General features: G+C 44.5%; 1 protein-coding gene across 1 annotated transcript in view; it reads left to right on the forward strand.

Annotated features, from left to right (window-relative positions):
• The first annotated feature begins 800 nt into the window (after positions 1-800).
• Positions 801-22,963, forward strand: part of kdm5a (lysine (K)-specific demethylase 5A) — a 299,634-nt gene continuing 277,471 nt past the window's right edge. Inside the window, exons 1-2 of the mRNA XM_038780318.1 lie at positions 801-1,016; positions 17,133-17,294. Of these exons, the coding sequence (XP_038636246.1) occupies positions 801-1,016; positions 17,133-17,294 (378 nt within the window). The remainder of the gene's footprint in view (positions 1,017-17,132; positions 17,295-22,963) is intronic.

A 22,963-nucleotide genomic window follows, 5' to 3' on the forward strand; every position in this document is an offset into this window, starting at 1 on the left:
AAACGGAGAGAATCCAGCCCTATGTATTTTTGAAAATGCGCCCCGAGTCAAGTTCTGTGCTTGTGTCCCAGAATTCAGCATAAAACCATATTGGGTTGACATTCTTCAATTATGTGTAAACTGAACTAAAACTAACAGAGTAAAACGGAAATGAGGGAAGTAGATCCTTGGAAAATAGGTGACAGGTTTAGATAAAGGATCTGGATCGGCGCAGGCTGGGAGGGCCGAAGGGTCTGTTCCTGTGCTGTAATTTTCTTTGTTCTTTTGCTCTTTTTATTAAACATCAATTTCTCTACATATTCCCCACTCTGAGTCCTAATTGGTCACCCGGACCATGTGACCCTTACTCTGCTGTGTTGCCCTCAAAGGGACAATCATGGACTTCCGGTGGCGACCATGATATGAGTGGTTGCACATTTTGGAGCTCCCGTTTGTGGCGGTGGCTGTGGGCCTTTTCCCCGATTAATGGATGTTTTGATGGAAAAAGGTGCAGGAGAGATGGAGGAAGAGTATATTCCACTGGTGGATCGATTCGATTTGTGGACCAGAAGTGATTTTAGCCGAAAAGAGATGTCAGAGCAAGAAATGTTTCTTGCAACACAGGGGAGAGATGGCGGAGGTAAGGGGTCGGCCCCACCATACGAATGGTTGATGGAGCAGCTGGTGGACTTCTTTAACGAGAAGTTCACCCAGCAGAGAAAGGAACCTGTGGAGGACCTGGCGAGGATGGTGGATCCGCTTAAGGCGTGGAGCTGAGGCTGGAGTCTTAAACCCAAGCGATCAAGAAGGTGGAGGAGACGATGGGGGAGCATGAGCTGCAGCTTACTTCGTTGGCGGCCGAGATGGAGACGTTGAGAGATACCCAGACGTGGCTTCAGGAGAAGGTGGAAGAACTTGAAAACCGTTCCCGGCGGCAGAATCTGAGGATTGTGAGGTTGCCGGAGGGCATTAAGGCAGCCGATGTTGGCTCTTATGTACCCGAAATGCTGGAGAAGTTGCTGGGGGATGGGGTCTTCGTACGGCCCCTGGAGGTGGATCGGGCGCACAGGGGCTGATGAGGGAAGCTGCAGGGTAATGAGCCGCCGAGGGCGATGGTGGTGCGGTTGCATCAGTTCCTTGATAAAGAGAGGATTTTGAGGTGGGCCAGGCAGATGAGGCAGTGTATCTGGGAGGGAACAAACTTTATGTATGCCTGGGTGCAAAGCTGGCCAAGAGGAGAGTGGGCTTCAATCAAGTGAAGGCTGCCCTCTTTGAGAAGGGAGTGAAGTTCGAGATGCTGTACACGGCCCACCTCTGGGTGACCTACAATGGTCGGGAATATTATTTTGGGACACTGGAGGAAGCGATGGACTGCCAGATGAGAGAGGACTTTGAGGTGGGCTTGTGGAGGTTGGTTTTCCCTGTCCCCGTCCGGGAGGCCAGGGTTCAGGGGTTTCTTTTTTCCCTTAGGGAGGGTTATTTTTCTTATGTGCATGTTAAGGCTGTAACGTTCTTGTCTCCCTGGGGAAGGTGGGTTTGGGGGGAAGGCAGGGTTTGGGGGGGGAAGGCAGGGTTTGGGGGGAAGGCAGGGTTTGGGGGGAAGGTGAGTTTTGGGGGGAAGGCAGGGTTTTGGGGGGAAAGCAGGGTTTGGGGGAAGGTAGGGTTTGGGGGGAAGGCGGGTTTGGGGGGAAGGTGGGTTTGGGAAAGGCAGGGTTGGGGGGGAAGGCAGGGTTGGGAGGAAGGCAGGGTTTGGGAGGAAGGCAGGGTTTGGGGGGAAGGCAGGGTTTGGGGGGAAGGCAGGGTTTGGGGGGAAGGCAGGGTTTGGGGGGAAGGTAGGGGTTGGGGGGAAGGCGGGTTTGGGGGGAAGGTGGGTTTGGGAAAGGCAGGGTTTGGGGGGGGAAGGCAGGGTTTGGGAGGAAGCCAGGGTTTGGGAAGAAGGCAGGGTTGGGGGGAAGGCAGGGTTTGGGGGAAGGCAGGGTTTGGGGGGGAAGGCAGGGTTTGGGGGGAAGGCAGGGTTGGGGGGAAGGCAGGGTTTGGGGGGAAGGTAGGGTTTGGGGGGAAGGCAGGGTTTGGGGGAAGGCGGGTTTGGGGGGAAGGTGGGTTTGGGAAAGGCAGGGTTTGGGGGGAAGGCCGGGTTGGGAGGAAGGCAGGGTTTTGGGAGGAAGGCAGGGTTTGGGGGAAGGCAGGGTTTGGGGGGAAGGCAGGGTTTGGGGGAAGGTGGGTTTGGGGGGAGCCTTCGTTTGGGTTTTTTAGTTTGTTGGCTGCACTGGGGGCTGCTTTGAGGGGATGAAGGGAGGGTTGTGGGTGGGTGCATTGGGTTTTGTTTTTTCTCTGGGGCTATTGTCATTTGTTCCTCTTTTGTTTCCCTTTGAATGTTGATGTTGTGGTTTGCACCAAGGTAGTGTTAGCGGGAGGGAGAGGAATCAGGGTTTGGGAGGAAGGCAGGAATCAGTAGGATACCAGGTGCCGTGGGGGGGGGGGGGGGGGGGACTGCCAAGCTAGCTGGGTGGGCTAGTTCACAGAAGCGCAGTGGGTGGTGAACAGATGCTTAGATTGTTGATGGAGGTTGAGATTGTTGCTCTGTGTGGGTGGGTGGGGGGGGGGGGGACTGCTGGCAGGGAGGGACTTTGAAGTGCGATATGAGGGGTGTTGATGATGGTGGTCGACATTCGAGGGCGAGCCTGGTGGGTTATAGGGTGTGGACCGGAGGCTGGCCTAGGAGGGGCTATGATTGATCGGCCAGGGAGAGGGGGAGCAGGGAGGGTGGGGGGGGGGGGGCAGCAGAGTCCACTAACCAGACTGTTCACATGGAATATGAGAGGTTGAATGAACAAAGAACAAAGAAAATTACAGCACAGGAACAGGCCCTTCGGCCCTCCCAGCCTGCACCGATCCAGATCCTTTATCTAAAACCTGTCTCCTATTTTCCAAGGTCTACTTCCCTCTGTTCCCGCCCATTCATATACCTGTCTAGATGCCTCTTAAATGATGCTATTGTGCCCGCCTCTACCACCTCCGCTTGTAAAGCGTTCCAGGCACCCACCACCCTCTGCGTAAGAAACTTTCCATGCACATCTCCCTTAAACTTTCCCCCTCTCACCTTGAAATCGTGACCCCTTGTAACTGACACCCCCACTCTTGGAAAAAGCTTGTTGCTATCCACCCTGTCCATACCTCTCATAATTTTGTATACCTCAATCAGGTTCCCCCTCAACCTCCGTTTTTCCAACGAAAACAATCCTAATCTACTCAACCTTTCTTCATAGCTAGCACCCTCCATACCAGGCAACATCCTGGTGAACCTCCTCTGCACCCTCTCCAAAGCATCCAAATCCTTCTGGTAATGTGGCGACCAGAACTGCACGCAGTATTCCAAATGTGGCCGAACCAAAGTCCTATACAACTGTAACATGACCTGTCTACTCTTGTACTCAATACCCCGTCCGATGAAGGCAAGCATGCTGTATGCCTTCTTGACCACTCTATCAACCTGCGTTGCCACCTTCAGGGTATAATGGACCTGAACTCCCAGATCTTTCTGTACATCAATTTTCCCCAGGACCCTTCCATTGACCATATAGTCCGCTCTTGAATTTGATCTTCCAAAATGCATCACCTCACATTTGCCTGGATTGAACTCCATCTGCCATTTCTCTGCCCAACTCTCCAATCTATCTATATTTTGTTGTATTCTCTGACAGTCCTCCTCGCTATCTGCAACTCACCAATCTTAGTATCATCTGCAAACTTGCTAATCAGACCACCTATACCTTCCTCCAGGTCATTTATGTAGATCACAAATAACAGTGGTCCGAGCACGGATCCCTGTGGAACACCACTAGTCACCCTTCTCCATTTTGAGGCACTTCCTTCCACCACTACTCTCTGTCTCCTGTTGCCCAGCCAATTCTTTATCCATCTAGCTAGTACACCCTGAACCCCATACGACTTCACTTTTGCCATCAACCTGCAACGGGAAACCTTATCAAACGCCTTACTAAAGTCCATGTATATGACATCTACAGCCCTTCCCTCATCAATCAACTTTGTCACTTCCTCAAAGAATTATTAGGTTTGTAAGACATGATCCTTGCACAAAACCATGCTGCCTATCACTGATAAGTCTATTTTCTTCCAGATGTGAATAGATCCTATCCCTCAGTATCTTCTCCAACAGTTTGCCTACCACTGACGTCAAGCTCACAGGTCTGTAATTAATTCCCTGGATTTTCCCTGCTACCCTTCTTAAACAAAGGGACAACATTAGCAATTCTCCAGTCCTCCGGGACCTCACCCGTGCTCAAGGATGTTGCAAAGTGGGCAGCACGGTGGCGCAGTGGGTTAGCAATGCGGCCTCACGGCGCTGAGGTCCCAGGTTCGATCCCGGCTCTGGGTCACTGTCCGTGTGGAGTTTGCTCATTCTCCCGCGTTTGCGTGGGTTTCACCCCCACAACCCAAAAAAAAATGTGCAAGCAAGGTGGATTGGCCACTCTAAATTGCCCCTTAATTGGAAAAATGATTGGGTACACTAAATTTATTTAAAAAAAAGGATGCTGCAAAGATATCTGTTAAGGCTCCAGCTATTTCGACCCTCGCTTCCCTCAGTAACCTGGGATAGATCCCATCCGGTCCTGGGGACTTGTCCACCATAATGTCTTTTAGAATACCCAAAACGTCCCCTTTCCGTATGACAACTTGACCTAGAGTATTTAAACATCCATCCCTTGCCTCAACATCCGTCTTGTCCCTCTCCTTTGTGAATACCGATGCAAAGTACTCATTAAGAATCTCACCCATTTCCTCTGAGTCCACGCATAAATTCCCTCTCTTGGCTTTGAGTGGGCCAATCGTTTCCCTAGTTACCCTCTTGCTCCTTACATACGAATACAAGGCTTTGGGATTTCCTTAACCCTGTTAGCCAATATATTTCATGACCCCTTTTAGCCCTTTTTATTGCGCGTTTGAGATTCGTCCTACTTTCCCGATATTCCTCCAAAGCTTCATCAGTTTTGAGTCGCCTCGATCTTACATATGCTTCCTTTTTCATCTTAGCTAGTCTCACAATTTCACCCGTCATCCATGGTTCCCTAATCTTGCCATTTCTATCTTTCATTTTCACAGGAACATGTCTGTCCTGCACTCTAATCAACCTTTCCTTAAAAGACCCTTAAACAGCTGCTCCCAATCCACATTCCCTAACTCCTGCAATTTTGTTATACTCTGCCATTCCCCCAATTTAGCACTCTTCCTTTCGGACCCCTCTCGTCCTTGTCTATGGGTATTCTAAAAACTTACGGAATTGTGATCGCTATTCCCAAAGTAATCACCGACTGAAACATCAACCACCTGGCCGGGATCATTCCCCAATACCAGGTCCAGTATGGCCCCTTCCTGAGTTGGACTTATTTACATACTGCTCTAAAAACTCTCCTGGATGCTCCTTACAAACTCTGCTCCATCTACGCCTCTAACACTACACGAATCCCATTCATTGTTGGGGAAGTTAAAATCTCCCATCACAACCACCCTATTGCTCCTACATTTTTCTATAATCTGTCTGCATATTTGTACCTCTACTTCATGCTCGCTTTTGGGAGGTAAAGTCCAACAATGTACTGCACCCTTCCTATTTCTCAGCTCCCCCCATATTGCCTCAGTGCTCGAATCCTCTATCGTGCCCTCCTTAATCACAGCTGTGATATCATCTCTGACCAGTAATGCAACTCCTCCACCCCTTCTACCTCCCTCTCTATCCCTCCTGAAGCATCTATACCCTAGGATATTCAGTTGCCAGTTCCTGCCCTTCCCTCAACCAAGTCTCAGTAAAACTAATAACATCATATTCCCAGGTACTGATCCAAGCCCTAATTCATCTGCCTTACCTGCTACACTTCTCGCATTAAAACAAATGCACCTCAGACCACCTGTCCCTTTGCGTTCATCATCTCTTCCCTGTCGACTCTGCCCCTTAGTCACATTGAGTTTATTATCTAGTACCTTACTGGCTTTAGTTGCTGCTTCTTTACTGACCTCTAACTTCTTAATCTGGTTCCCATCCCCCTGCCACATTAGTTTAAAACCTCCCCAACAGTGTTAGCAAAAGCACCCCCAGGACATTGGTTCCAGTCCTGCCCAGGTGTAGACCATCCGGTTTGTAATGGTCCCACCGCCCCCAGAATCGGTTCCAATGTCCCAAAAATCTGAACCCCTCCCTCCTGCACCATCTCTCAAGCCACGTATTCATACTGACTATTCTTGAATTTCTACTCTGACTGTCCCGTGGCACTGGTAGCAATCCTGAGATTACTACCTTTGAGGTCCTACTTTTTAACTTATCTCCTAACTCCCTAAATTCTGATTGTAGGACCTCATCCTTTTTTTTAACCTATATGCCTATATGCACCACGACAACTGGCTGTTCACCCACCCCCTTCAGTATGTCCTGCAGCCGATCGGAGACATCCCTGAGCCGAGCACCCAGGAGGCAACATACCATTCGGGAGTCTCGTCTTCGACCACAGAAATGCCTGTCTACTCCCCTTACAATTGAATCCCCTATGACTATAGCCCTGCCAGTCTTTTTCCCGCCGTTCTGTGCAGCAGAGCCAGCCACGGTGCCATGAGCCTGGCTACTACTGCCTTCCCCTGGTGAGTCATCTCCCCCAACAGTATCCAAACCGGTATACCTGTTTTGGAGGGAGATGACCGCAGGGGACACCTGCACTACCTTCCTGCTCTTTGGCGGTCAAGCGGTCCCACTTAAAGGTGGATGTGGCATTCTTGCAGGAAACGCACCTGAAGGTCGGGGATCAAACCATACTGAGGAAAGGGCAGGTCTTTCATTCAGGGTTAGATTTGAAGACAAGGGGGCTCTTGATAAATAAGCAGGTAGCGTTTGAGGTGGGGAATATAGTGGCAGAATCCGGGGAAGGTTCATTATGGTAAGTGGGAAATTGGACGGTTTTGGTGAATGTTTACGCCCCAAACTGGGATGATGTTGAGTTTATGAGGTGGGTGCTGGGGAACATCCCGGACCTGGACTCGCACCGGCTAATAATGGGGGGATTTTAACATGGTTATGGAGCCAAAATTGGATCGGTCAAGTTTGAGGTCGGGAAGGATATCCCCTGTGGCGAGGGAATTGAGGGGGTTTTTGGAGCGCAGGGGGGAGAGTGGAACCATGGAGATTAAGCAGGCCGAAGGCGAGAGAATTTTTATTTTTCTCTGATGTACATAGGGTGTACTTCCAGATTGACGATTTTGTAATGGACAGGACTGTTAAATTACGTTGTGTAATATCTTGTTAATCGTTTGCTACCTGCCAGAATGGTTGTATGTGTGATGTTCAGTGACACTCAAAGTCTTCAAATAAAGCAAATACTGTTTATTGAGTAAAATTCATAATAAATTAACTATGAGTTCATTCACATTTCAATAACTATAACTGTAGATTAGATTAATAAGATTAAATATATAAAATTCTTATTTTTTTTCTTAATAAATTTAGAGTACCCAATTCGTTATTTTTTCCGTAAGAAGTCTTACAACACGGGCAGCACGGTGGCCTAGTGGTTAGCATAACCGCCTCACGGCGCTGAGGTCCCAGGTTCGATCCCGGCTCTGGGACACTGTCCGTGTGGAGTTTGCACATTCTCCCCGTGTCTGCGTGGGTTTCGCCCCCACAACCCAAAAATGTGCAGAGTAGGTGGATTGGCCACGCTAAATTGCCCCTTAATTGGAACAAAATAATTGGCTAATCTAAATTTTAAAAAAGAAAAAAAAAAAAAAAAGAAGTCTTAAACACCAGGTTAAAGTCCAACAGGTTTGTTTCAAACACGAGCTTTCGGAGCACTGCTCCTTCCTCGGGTAGCCTTTAGGGGCAATTTAGCGTGGCCAATCCACCTATTGCACATCTTTTTGGGTTGTAGGGGGAGACCCACGCAGACACAGGGAGAATGTGCAAAGTCCATCTGGATAGTGACCCGAAGCCGGGATAGAACCCGAGTCCTCGGCACCATGAGGCAGTAGAGATAACCACTGCGCTTAAATATAAAATGATGATTAACTGCACCTGCGTACTCAGCTATCTCTTTCGAACTATTCACAAGTCACTCCGAACACGAAGAGGCGGGAACTCTCTCTGAGTTTACCTTTTATACCTATACATGGTTCTGTCATCTAGTGGTTATCTAGCACTTGCTTACGTATGTAACCCTCTACATACACTCAGGATCTGTAGAAGTTGGTGAGAGTCGTAGGTGACATGCCAAATTTCCTTAGTCTTCTGAGAAAGTAGAGTCGTTGGTGGACTTTCTTAACTATAGTGTTGGCATGGGGGTACCAGGACAGGTTGTTGGTGATCTGGACACCTAAAAACTTGAAGCTCTCGACCCTTTCTACTTTGTTCCCATTGATGTAGACAGGGGCATGTTCTCCACTACGCTTCCTGAAGTCGATGACAATCGCCTTCGTTTTGTTGACATTGAGGGAGAGATTATTGTTGTTGCACCAGTTCACCAGATTATCTATCTCATTCCTGTACTCTGTCTCGTTATTGTTTGAAATCCGACTCACTACTGTGGTGTCATCAGCAAATCTGAAAATCGAGTTGGAGGGGAATTTGGCCACACAGTCATAGGTGTACAAGCAGTATAGTAGGGGGCTGAGGACACAGCCTTGTGGGGCACCGGTGTTGAGGATGATCGTGGAGGAGGTGTTGTTGCCTATCCTTACTGATTGTGGCCTATGGGTTAGAAAGTTCAGGATCCAGTCACAGAGGGAGGAGCCGAGGTCAAGGCCATGGAGTTAGGAGTTAAGTTTCGTAGGAATAATGGTGTGAAGGCTGAGCTGTAGTCGATAAATAGGAGTCTGACATAGGCGTCTTTGTTCTATAGGTGTTCCAGGGTAGAGTGCAGAGCCAGGGCCATTGTGGCAGCACGGTAGCACAAGTGGAAAGCACTGTGGCTTCACAGCGTCAGGGATCCAGGTTTGATTCCCTGCTGGGTCACTGTCTGTACGGCGTCTGCACCCTGTCTGCATGGGTTTCCTCCAGGTGCTCCGTTTTCCTCCCACAGTCCAAAGACGTACAGGTTAGGTGGATTGGCCATGATAAATTGCCCTTTAGTGACCAAAAAGGTTAGGAGGGGTTATTGGGTTACAGGGATAGGGTGGAAGTGAGGGCTTAAGTGGGTCGGTGCAGACTTGATGGGCCAAATGGCCTCCTTCTGCACTGTATGTTCTATGGGGATGGCGTCTGTTGTGGAGCAGTTGCAGCAGTAGGCGAACTGTAGTGGATCAAGGCAATCCGGGAGGCAGGAGTTGATTCGTGCCACAACTAACCTTTCGAAGCACTGGTAGGGGCTGGTTTAGCTCACAAGGCTAAATCGCTGGCTTTTAAAGCAGACCAAGCAGGCCAGCAGCACGGTTCGATTCCGTACCAGCCTCCCCGGACAGGTGCCGGAATGGGGTGACTAGGGGCTTTTCACAGTCACTCCATTTGAAGCCTGCTCTGTGACAATAAGCGATTTTCATTTCATTTCATTTTCATGATGATGGATGTCAGAGCCACTGGCTGATAGTCATTCAGGCAAGCTGCTTGGCTCCCTTTTGGTACAGGGATGATGGTCTTCTGATCTTTAATATAAACAAACTCCCTCTTGATCTTTAATATAAACAAACTCCCCCCTGATCTTTAATCTAAACAAACCCCTCCTGAACTTTAATATAAACAAACCCCTCCTGACCTTTAATACAAACAAACTCCTGATCTTTAATATAAACAAACTCCCTCTTGATCTTTAATGTAAACAAACCCCTCCTGATTTATTTAAAAAAACCCTCCTGATCTTTATTTAAACAAACCCCTCCTGATCTTTATTTAAACAAACCCTCCTGATCTTTAATATAAACAAACCCCTCCTGATCTTTATTTAAACAAACCCCTCCTGATCTTTAATATAAACAAACCCCTCCTGATCTTTATTTAAACAAACCCCTCCTGATCTTTAATATAAACAAAACTGCCTCCTGATCTTTAATCTAAACAAACCCCTCCTGATCTTTAATCTAAACAAACCCCTCCTGATCTTTAATCTAAACAAACCCCTCCTGATCTTTAATCTAAACAAACCCTCCTGATCTTTAATATAAACAAACTCCTCCTGATCTTTAATATAAACAAACCTCCTGATCTTTAATATAAACAAACCCTTCCTGATCTTAATTAAAACAAACACCCACCTGATCTTTAATCTAAACAAACCCCTCCTGATCTTTAATATAAACAAACCCCTCCTGATCTTTATTTAAGCAAACCCCTCCTGAACTTTAATATAAACAGACCCCTCCTGATCTTTAATATAACAAACCCCTCCTGAACTTTAATATAAACAGACCCCTCTGATCTTTAATATAAACAAACCCCTCCTGATCTTTATTTAAGCAAACCCCTCCTGAACTTTAATATAAACAAACCCCTCCTGATCTTTAATATAAACAAACCCCTCCTGAACTTTAATATAAACAAACCCTCCTGATCTTATTTAAGCAAACCCCTCCTGAACTTTAATATAAACAAACCCTCCTGAACTTATATAAACAAACCCCTCCTGAACTTTAATATAAACAAACCCCTCCTGAACTTTAATATAAACAGACCCCTCCTGATCTTAATATAAACAAACCCCTCCTGATCGTTAATACAAACAAAACCTCCTGAACTTTAATATAAACAAACCCCTCCTGATCTTTATATAAACATACCCCTCCTGATCTTTAATATAAACATACCCCTCCTGATCTTTAATGTAAACAAACCCTCCTGATCTTTAATGTAAACAAACCCCTCCTGATCTTATTTAAACAAACTCCTCCTGATCTTTAATATAAACAAACTGCCTCTGATCTTTAATCTAAACAAACCCCTCCTGAACTTTAATATAAACAAACCCCTCCTGAACTTTAAATAAACAAACCCTCCTGAACTTTAATATAAACAAACCCCTCCTGATCTTTAATATAAACAAACCCTCCTGATCTTTAATATAAACAAACCCCTCCTGATCTTTAATATAAACAAACCCTTCCTGATTTAAGATAAACAAACACCCTCCTGATCTTTAATAATAAACAAATCCTCCTGATCTTTAATCTAAACAAACCCCTCCTGAACTTTAATATAAACAAACCCCTCCTGAACTTTATAAAACAAACCCCTCCTGATCTTTAATATAAACAAACCCTTCCTGATCTTTAATATAAACAAACCCTCCTGATCTTTAATATAAACAAATCCCTCCTGATCTTTAATATAAACAAACCCCTCCTGATCTTTAATATAAACAAACCCCTCCTGATCTTTAATATAAACAAACCCCTCCTGATCTTTAATATAACAAACCCTCCTGATCTTTAATATAAACAAACCCTCCTGATCTTTTATAAACAAACCCCTCCTGATCTTTAATGTAAACAAATCCCTCCTGATCTTTAATGTAAACAAACCCTCCTGATCTTTAATGTAAACAAATCCCTCCTGATCTTAATGTAAACAAACGCCTCCTGATCTTTAATATAAACAAACTCCTCCTGATCTTTAATATAAACAAACGCCTCCTGATCTTTAATATAAACAAACTCCTCCTGATCTTTAATATAAACAAACTCCTCCTGATCTTTATTTAAACAAACCCCTCCTGAACTTTAATATAAACAAACCCCTCCTGATCTTTAATCTAAACAAACCCCTCCTGATCTTTAATATAAACAAACCCCTCCTGATCTTTATAAACAAACACCCTCCTGATCTTAATAATTACTTCGGTTGTGGGTAAAATGTTGGAAAAGGTTATAAGAGATAGGGTTTATAATCATCTTGAAAAGAACAAGTTGATTAGCGATACTCAACACGGTTTTGTGAAGGGTAGGTCATGTCTCACAAACCTTATTGAGTTTTTTGAGAAGGTGACCAAACAGGTGGATCAGGGTAAAGCTGTTGATGTGGTGTATATCGATTTCAGTAAGGCGTTTGATAAGGTTCCCCACGGTAGGCTATTGCAGAAAATAAGGAAGTATGGAATTGAAGGTGATTTAGTGGTTTGGGTCAGTAATTGGCTAGCTGAAAGAAGACAGAGGGTGGTGGTTAATGGCAAATGTTCATCCTGAAGTTCAGTTACTAGTGGTGTACCGCAAGGATCTGTTTTGGGGCCACTGCTGTTTGTCATTTTATAAATGACCTGGAAGGGGTGTGTAGAAGGATGGGTTAGTAAATTTGCAGATGACACGAAGGTCGGTGGAGTTGTGGATAGTATTGAAGGATGTTATAGGATACAGAGGGACATAGATAAGCTGCAGAGCTGGGCTGAGAGGTGGCAGATGGAGTTTAATGCGGAAAAGTGTGAGGTGGTTCACTTTGGAAGGAGTAACAGGAATGCAGAGTACTGGGCTAATGGCAAGATTCTTGGTAGTGTAGATGAACAGAGAGATCTCGGCATCCAGGTACATAAATCCCTGAAAGTTGCCACCCAGGTTAATAGGGCTGTTAAGAAGGCATATGGTGCGCTAGCCTTTATAAGCAGGGGAATGAGTTTCGGAACCACAAGGTCATGCTGCAGCTGTACATAACTCTGGTGCGGCCACACCTGGAGTACTGCGTGCAGTTCTGGTCACCACATTATAGGAAGGATGTGGAAGCTTTGGAAAGGGTTCAGAGGAGATTTACTAGGATGTTGCCTGGTATGGAGGGAAGGTCTTACGAGGAAAGGCTCAGGGAATTGAGGTTGTTTTCGTTAGAGAGGAGAAGGCTGAGAGGTGACTTAATAGAGACATATAAGATAGTCAGAGGGTTAGATAGGGTGGACAGTGAGAGTCTTTTTCCTCGGATGGTGATGACCAACACGAGGGGACATAGCTTTAAATTGAGGGGTGATAGATATAGGACAGATGTCAGAGGCAGTTTCTTTACTCAGAGAGTAGTAGGGGTGTGGAACGCCTGCCTGCAATAGTAGTAGACTCGCCAACTTTAAGGGCATTTAAGTGGTCACTGGATAGACATATGGATGAAATGGAATAGTGTAGGTCAGATAGGCTTCAGATGGTTTCACAGGTCGGCGCAATATCGAGGGCCGAAGGGCCCGTACTGCGCTGTAGTGTTCTATGTTCTATGTTCTAAACCCCTCTGATCTTTAACGTGAACAAATCCCTCCTGATCTTTAATGTAAACAAACCCCTCTTGATGATTAATATAAACAAACCCTCCTGATCTTTATAAACAAACTCCTCCTGATCTTTATGTAAACAAACCCCTCCTGAACTTTAATATAAACAAACCCTCCTGAACTTTAATATAAACAAACCCCTCCTGATCTTTAATGTAAACAAATCCCTCCTGATCTTTATTTAAACAAACCCCTCCTGAACTTTAATATAAACAAACCCCTCCTGATCTTTAATATAAACAAATCCCTCCTGATCTTTATTTAAACAAACCCCCCTGAACTTTAATATAAACAAACCCCTCCTGATCTTTAATGTAAACAAACTTCCTCCTGTTTTTCAATAGAAACAAAACCCCTTCATGACCGTTATTATAAATGTAGTGATAAATTAACTTCTGTTGGTTTTTAATAGAAATGTCATTATAATGTGACCATTACTGTTTTTTATTTAAATACTACAATAATGAATTAATCCCTGCTACTGTTTTGTATAAATGTTATTATACATTAGCCCCCCCTGACGTAATATATATTTTAATCACGGCTGATGTTTTTTGTATATGTTTTATTAATTAGCTGCTACTGGTGTTTTAATATAAATGTAATCATATATTAACTCCTGTCCTGTTGATTATAAATAATTAATATGCAGAACAAAGAAAAGTACAGCATAGGATCAGGCCCTTCGGCTCTCCAAGTCTGCGCTGACCATACTGCACATCTAACCTAAAACGTTCAGCACTCCTGGGTCCGTATCCCTCTATTTCCACCCGATTCGTTTTGTCAAGACACCCCTTAAACGTCACGATCGTACCTACTTCCACAACCTCCTCTGGCAATGAGTTGCAGTCACCCACTACCCTCTGTGTAAACAAACTTCCCTCGCACATCTCCTCTAAACTTTGCCCTCGCACCTTAAACCTATGTCCTCTAGTAATTGACTCTTCCACCCTGGGAAAACCTCTTCTGTACTCTCTCCAAAGCCTCCACATTCTTCGGAGATTGGACACTGTATTCCAAAGTTCTATACATCTGCCGCATGACTTGTTAGTTGTTATACTGCTCCAGCCGATGAATGCAAGTATGCCAAATGCCTTCTTGACTATCTTCTCCACCTGCCTTGCCACTTTCAGTGACCTGTGGACCTCTACACCCAGATCCCTCTACCTGTCAGTACTACAGGTATTACTATACTTTTACTGTATATTTCTCACCTCTAGTAGACTTTCCAAAATGCATTATCTCAGATTTGTCTGAATTCAACTCCATCTGCCATTTCTTCGCCCAAGCCCCTGACCGATCTGTATCTTCTGACAGTCCCCATCGCTATCCACAATTCCACCAACATTATATATATAAATGTTATTATATATTATAAATATTCAATAGTATATATTATATATTGTAAATGTTATATATTTCAAATGTTATTATAATTAATCACTGTGATGTAAATAGATCATAGAATTTACAGTGCAGAAGGAGGCCTTTCGGCCCATCGAGTCTGCACTAGCTCTTGGAAAGAACACCCGACCCAAGGTCCACACCTCACCCTATCCCCATCACCCAGTAACCCCACCCAACACTAAGGGCAATTTTGGACACTAAGGGCAATTTAGCATGGCCAATCCACCTAACCTGAACATCTTTGGACTGTGGGAGGAAACTGGAGCACCCGGAGGAAACCCAGGCACACACAGGGAGGATGTGCAGACTCCGCACAGACAGTGACCCAAGCCGGAATCGAACCTGGGACCTGGAGCTGTGAAGTAATGTGCTATCCACAATGCTACCGTGCTGCCCTCAGATTATAAATATGAGAGATTATAAATATTATTCTTAACCTGTGATATAGATTATTAATGTTATTATGTATTAACCCTGTACTGATTATAATATTAATATATCAGAAATATTATTATAATTATAAATGTTATTATATATATATGATAAATGTTATATATTCTCAATGTTATTATATATTATAAATGTTATTAGATATTATCAACATTATTTTATATTATATGCAAAATGTTTTTATATTATAAATGTTATTAGACATATTATAAATGTTATATATTATAGGATAAATGTTATTATGTTAGAAATGTTATATAGGGCAGCACGATGGTGCAGTGGTTAGCATGGCACTGAGGTCCCAGGTTCGATCCTGGCTCTGGGTCACTGTCCATGTGGAGTTTGCACATTCTTCCCGTGTTTGTGTAAGTTTCGCCCCCGCAACCCAAAAGATATGCAGGTTAGGTGGATTGGCCACCCTAAATTGCCCCTTAATTGGAAAAATGAATTGGGTACTCCAAATTTATATGATAGATGTTCTTATACATGGTAAATGTTATTAAATATGATAGATATTATATATGATAAATGTTATTTCCTATGATAAATGTTATAAATGATGTTTAGTTCAACAGGGTAAATTGCTGGCTTTTAAAGCAGACCAAGCAGGCCAGCAGCACGGTTCGATTCCCGTACCAGCCTCCCCGGACAGGCGCCGGAATGTGGCGACTAGGGGCTTTTCACAGTAACTTCATTGAAGCCTACTCGTGACAATAAGCGATTTTCATTTCATTTCATGTTATTATATGATATATATTATAAATGTTTTATATGATAAATGTTATTATATATGATAGATGCTGTTATACGTGATAGATGTTATATAATATAATGTTTTATGTGATAAATGTTATTATATGATAGATGATATATATGATAAATGTTATATTGATTGATGGTATATATGATAAAGTTATTATGATAGATGTTGTTATACATGATAGATGTTATATATTATAAATGTTATTACATGATAAATGTTATTATATATGATAGATGTTGTTCTATATTATAAATACCATTATATAAATGCTATTACATGATAGATGTTATGTATGATAGTTATATATATAGATGATATATTATAAATGTTGTTATGTATGATAGATATTATTGTGTGATAGATGTTAGATATGATTAATGTTATATGACATGTGAAAAATGATAAATATTGTTATGATATGTTATATATGATAGATGTTATATGTGATAGATGTTATGATAGATATATGATATGTTATTTATGATAGATATTATATGATACATGCTATATGTGTTAGATGTTGTTGTTATGATAGATATTATGTTATATATGATAGATGTTATATGTGATAGATGTTGTTATGATAGATATTATATGATATACGTTATATATGATAGATGTTATATGTGATAGATGTTGTTATGATAGATATTATATGATATATGTTATATGTGATAGATGTTATGATAGATATTATGTTATATATGATAGATGTTATATGTGATATGTTATGATAGATATTATGATATGTTATATATGATAATTGTTATGTGATAGATGTTGTTATGATAGCTATTATATGATATATGTTATATATGATAGATGTTGTTATGATAGATATATATATGTTATATATGATAGATGTTGTTATGATAGATATGATATGTTATTATATTGATAGATGTTATAGGTGATAGATGTTGTTATGATAGATATTATGATATATGATAGATGTTGTTGTCTGTGTGTGTTTAGGTTATTGTATATGATGCGCTCAGCCCTGAGCCAGCCCTCCCCTCCCCCATGTTGACGGTTGGTGACTGGGCGGCGGCCATTCCCCGCCCTGTGTATTGTGGGGCCGGTTTGGAGTGAAGAGGCCTCGGACTCATTTGTGTGCGGCCGGCGGAGTGGGTGGAGTGAGTGGCCGGTGTCGGAGGCCCAGCCGGAGCCGGATTGTTGTGGCTGTTGAGTGTGGACGATCCGGCTGGTGTGTGTGTGAGGCCCTGCGTGTGGGGAGAGGCGGCGGTGTGAGCGGGGCCCGGCCCCGGCCGCTCGGCTCTTTGTCTCCGGCTCTCTTCCCCCCGACTGGATTCCCGTAGCTGGCCCGCCGCCATCATGGGATCTTTTCCGAGTTCATCCCGCCGCCCGAGTGCCCGGTCTTCGAGCCCAGCTGGGAGGAGTTCACCGAGCCGCTCGGCTACATCAACAAGATCAGACCCCTGGCCCAGAGGAGCGGCATCTGCAAGATCCGCCCGCCCAAGGTAAGGCCTCCTGCAGCCGCTTCTGACTGTGGGCCGCTGCGGCCGGGCCTGGAGGCCGGCGGGCAGGGAGGCCGGGCAGGGAGGGGGCTGCGGGGAGGGAAGGCAGGGAGGCCGGCCTGCGGGGAGGCCGCCCGGCGGGCAGGGAAGGCAGGGGGCCGGGCTGATGGCAGGGAGACTGGGCAGGGGGGCCGGCGGGCAGGGAGGCCGGCCTGAGGGCAGGGGTGGGCCGGTGGGCAGGGAGTCCGGCCTGAGGGCCGGCGGGCAGGGAGGCAGCTCCGGGGCTGCTGTACTCCGCCCCGCAGCTGGCCTCCTGCGGCGGACGGTGCAGCAGATGTTGCTTCAGCACTGGGGGACTAGCCAACTTGTCCATTTAAACTGCAGCAGTAACCGCAATAACATTCACTTGTTCAGCTAGAACCCTGTAGCAACCAGACTGCAGATTGCAGCCATATATACATTGTGTAAACTCAGCCTCCCTGTACGTGATTTACAGTTTTGAGTTTGTGGTATTGAGCAAATAAACTCCTGTATGTATATCACAGTTTAACATCATGGAAGGGGGTAATTTGGTTCATTGTGTTATCCACAATCTAATTACAGCAACTCTACCTTTTTCCCAAGCCCTGAATTTTGGTGTTTTAGAGTTTAACATTATTTGCTGAATGGGAGAGCTGTGACTAGTGGCGTTCTGCAGGGATCAGTGCTGGGATTGTTGTTTGTGGCATATAAAAATTATTTGGAGGAAAATGTAGCTGGTCTGATTGGTATGGTTGTGGACAACACAATTGGTGGAGTTGCGGATATTGTCAGAGGATCCAGCAGGATCTAGATCAGTTGGAGACTTAGGCGGGCAGATGGGAGTTTAATCCTGACAGGTAATCCTGTGAGGTAATGCATTTGGAAGATCTAATACAGGTGGGAATTATATGGTAAATGGCAGAACCCTTCAGAATATTGACAGGCAGACAGATCAGGGTGTGCAGGTACACAGGTCACTGAAAATGGCAACGCGGGTGGATGAGAAACGTGTTTGTAAGGTCAATTGGACATTCTGAATTCTCCCTCAGTTTTCCCGAACAGGTGCCGGAGTATGGTGACTAGGGGATTTTCACAGTAATTTTGTTGCAGTGTTAATGTAAGCTTAATTGTGATAATGTAAGACTACTTGTGACAATAATAAAAGATTAGAAGGTATTCAAGAAGGCATACGGCATCATCGTTCAAGGCATTAAGTATAAAAATTGGCAAGTCATGCTGCACCTGTACAGAACCTTGGTAAGGCCACACTTGGAATATTGTGCACAATTCTGGTCACCACATTACCAGAAGGATGTGGAGGCTTTGGAGAGGGTACAGAGGAGGTTTACCAGCATGTTGCCTGGTCTAAAGGAGGAGAGGTTGAGTAAACTCAGATTGTTTTCACTGGAAGGAAGGAGATTGAGGGGGAAGGACGGAGATTGAGGGGTGACCAGATAGAGGTTTACAAAATTATGAGGGGCATGGACAGTCGCTAGATGATTTTTCCCAGGGTGGAAAGCTCAATTACTTGGGGACATAGGTTTACGGTATGAGGTGCAAAGTTTAGAGGAGATGTGCGAGGGAAGGGTGTTGTGCCTGGAATGTGCTGCAGGGGGAAGTGGTGGAAGCAGATACGATAAGAGGTACCTTGATGAATCCCATGAATAGGATGGGAATAGAAGGGTATGGACCTCAAAAGTGCAGAAGGTTTTAGTTTAGACTTGCATCATGATTGGCGCAGGCTTGGAGGATTGAGGGGTCTGTTCCTGTGCTGTACTGTTCTTTGAGTCTGCATCTTTGAAAGGGTCTACTGAGGCCCACTCTCACCCTGTCCCCCTAACCCCACCTAACTTGCACATCTTTGGACTGTGGGAGGAAAACGGAGCACCTGGAGGAAACCTACGCAGACACCGGGAGAAAGTGCAAACTCCGGAATCGAACTTGGGTCCCTGGTGCTGAGAGATAGCAATGCTAACCACTGTGCCATCGTGCAAGTTGTATTCCAGTTCATGACATCTGATGTGTTTTTAAAAAAAAAAACTTCTCTGAATCTCTCATAATTTTGAACACTATTCTTAAATTGTCCCTTTCCCAACCTTGTTACTCAAGAATCAAAGCTTCCCTAAACTCTCCACATTACTCAAGTCCTTCATCTCTGCACTTTTTTCCCATCCCAATTTCCAAGCTTTTGACTCCCTTCCTGCAGCGTGGTGCCCAGCATTGGATATGCTGCTCCAGTTGGCATTTTTTCATTTGTGCATTTGTCTGCATCTCTGTCTGCCAGTAATTGTTACCTTTGAGAATGTGGTGTTGAGCAGTCTTCTTGAACTGCTGCAGAACATGTGGTGTGGGTTCTGTGCTGTTCGGCCAGGATTTGGACCCAGTAATGATGAAGGAATGATGGTGTATTTTGAAATCAGATGGTGTGTGGCTTGGAGGGGAAGCCATGTGCCTTTTTGTACAGTTTATAGATTTGGATGATCCCGTCGAGGAAGCCTTGGCAAGTTGTAATCAGTGAGTTGTAAATGTTTAGCATAACACTCTGCTTTTGTATTCTGCCTCTTTTATAAATCCTGGGATCCTGTTTTATTTTTTAACGTACCAATTTGTCTAGTCACCTTGAAAGATTTGTGTTCGTACACTCCCATCCTTTAAGTGCAGTTGCGTTGGCAACTTCTCCAATAATAAGCAGTCTGTGCCCATGTGCACCAAGACCTGGACAATGTCCAGGGTTGTAGTGATAAGCGGAAAATAACAATTACAGCATGCAAGTGCCATTCATTGTCTATCTTCAGCAAGACAATTTAACAGCTTCCCTGTCATTACTTTTTCCAAACCTCCCACCATTCAATATCCTGGTTTGGGTGACAAGTCACTACTGAATAGAAACTTAAAGGGAGCAGTCATGCACATGCCACCCTTTCTGGACTTAAAAAAAAAAATTAATTCAGAGTACCCAATTCTTTTTTCCAATGAAGGGTGATTTAGTGTGGCCAATTCGTCTACGTTGCACATTCTTTTGGATTGTGGGGGGTGAGGCCCATGCAGACATGGGGAGAATGTGCAGACTCCACACGGACACAGACCAGGGGCCGGGATTGAAGCCCAAGTCCTCAGCGCCGTAAAGCAGCAGTGCTAACCATTGTGCCACCGTGCTGCCAAGCTTTCCGGACTTTCTAATGCCTGTCTGCCATCTCGAATGCACAAGTCAGGAGTGTGAGGAATACTCTGCACTTGGATGCGTGCAGCTACAACACTGGAACAAAAACCATACCAATTAATTGCTCGAAAGGAAGCCATTCAGCCCCTCATGTCTGCAACAAATAACCATTCCACCTGATTCTACTTTGTTGCATTTGGTTCTGAACATTGTGGGTTACAACACTTCCAAGTGTATAACCGATTACTTCTTAAATATATTAATGTCTCTGCCTCCACAACCCTTATTTTGGCTAAGTTTCAGATCCCATAAAATTCCACCTTGCCCCAAATACTTATACCCTCTCCCCTCCCCTCCAGTTATGTACCCCTCAAACAAGGGAAATCCGGCCTTCCTTTTCTTATAATCTCTATAAAGACCAATGACATAAAATATTCCCAAATGACCCAATGGAATAAATCGATGAACAATATAAAACAAACCAACCAAAACCATAATGCATACATTAACCGGTAAATGACATGAAAAATACAGCCAAATTTCACTATAAATAGCCAATACAGAAAAGATACATTGTTCAAAACGGCATGCACTCCCCCTCAACATAACACATTAACCTTTTTGAGTCCCACAGCCCTCTCTGTTCCTTTACTCATGCAGGAGGTCAGCTCAAAGTCCCTTTTGGCAGCAGTACCACCACATCTGATTGTCAGAGGGCTTAAAAGGCTTGTCTTTCCTAAACTTGCTGCTCAACTCCTGGAATCTGCCCTTTTGGTCTGCTTTGCTACCTCTGCCATGACTTCCCACCTCAATGTCCTGTTCTTCAAAGATTTCCTGCTTCACCAGTTGATACATGTCTGTGTGAGTTTCTCTCTGTGTGAGTGTCTGTTTTCTATCAGTCCAAGGATGTGCAGGTTAGGTGGGTTGGCCATGCTAAATTGCCCCTGAGGGTGGGGCTGCAAGAATAGGGTGGGAAATTGGGCCTAGGTAACGTGACCTTTTGAAGGGTTGGTGCAGACTCTATTAGCTGAATAGCCTCCCTCTGCACTTGTCGGGATTCAATGATATAGGGAAGCTGTAACTCAATACCTAATTACTTGTTTGGCTACTGTTTTCCTCTTTTCAATTCTCATCCCAACGATAACCTAAGATCACAAGGGCATCTGCTGAGATGTTTGCTGGAATTCCAGTTACACGCTTTCCAGAGTTCTTTCGCTTGGATTTCAAGGGACATTTGAAAACATAAAGTTTTGTAAAGTGCAGCATTTGTGCACCATCCACTTTATCATAATTGAATACACATAATTTGGTCTTCCCTCACCAAGAAAGAGGTTCAACAACATCCAGGACAAAGGAATCGACACCCCATTCACCAATATTCACTGCCACTGGCTGTAGTGCATAGCATCTACAAAATGCACTGCAACAACTTGTTTCTTCAACAGCATCTCCTAAACCCAGCATCTCGAGAAGAACAAGGGCACCAGATGCACAGGAACTTCACCACAAACAAGTTCCCAATCACATCCTGAATGGAAATATATTGCCGTTTCTTCCTGTGGCTGGGCAAAAATCCAGGAACTTCTTCCTTTACAGTACTGTGGGTGTACCGATAGCACGTGAACTGAAACAGTTCAAAGGTGCAGTTCACCATCACTTTTTATAGAACAGCACAGAACAGGCCCTTCGGCCCTCGATGTTGTGCCGAGCCATGATCACCCTACTCAAACCCACGTATCACCCTATGCCCGTAACCCAACAACCCCCCACCCCTTAACCTTAGTTTTTAGGACACTACGGGCAATTCTATCACGGCCAATCCACCTAACCCGCACATCTTTGGACTGTAGGAGGAAATCGGAGCACCCGGAGGAAACCCACGCACACAGGGGGAGGACGTGCAGACTCCACACGGACAGTGACCCAGCCGGGAATCGAACCTGGGACCCTGGAGCTGTGAAGCATTTATGCTAACCACCATGCTACCGTGCTGCCCCACATGCAGCATGCAGTTAGGACCCCTAAATGTTTGCTTTGCCAGCGTTTCCCACAACCCATGAAGATAATTTTAAAATCTATTGGTTAGTTTGATTGGTTAGTTCACATAGTTTAATTTTTCCTGTGAAAATGCTTCACTGTTCTTCGGCAAAAACATCAACCATGCTCTTGAAGTTTGCTACTATTTTTTTCTATGTTTCTAAATTTAGTGTCATCTGCAAATTCTGAAAGTATACCCTCTATACCCAAGATGTACTTGTACCCAAGTCACAAAGTTAACATGCAGCTACAGAAGGTTATGAAAACACATTTTATTACAAAGGGATTGGATGAGTGGAGAAGATGGACTGTAAATATATCGATGGTCTTGTGGCACAGTGAGTACTGCTCCTGGGCCAGAAGCTCTGATTCGAGTGCCATCCCAGGACTTCGCAGCCAAGAAAGATTTGTTCATAATGCGGCTAAACAGGTGGAAAGTCAACCTGCAAATCCC

The sequence above is a fragment of the Scyliorhinus canicula genome, chromosome 20 (genome assembly GCF_902713615.1).
Source record: "Scyliorhinus canicula chromosome 20, sScyCan1.1, whole genome shotgun sequence".
In the NCBI taxonomy this organism is placed as follows: Eukaryota; Metazoa; Chordata; class Chondrichthyes; order Carcharhiniformes; family Scyliorhinidae; genus Scyliorhinus; species Scyliorhinus canicula.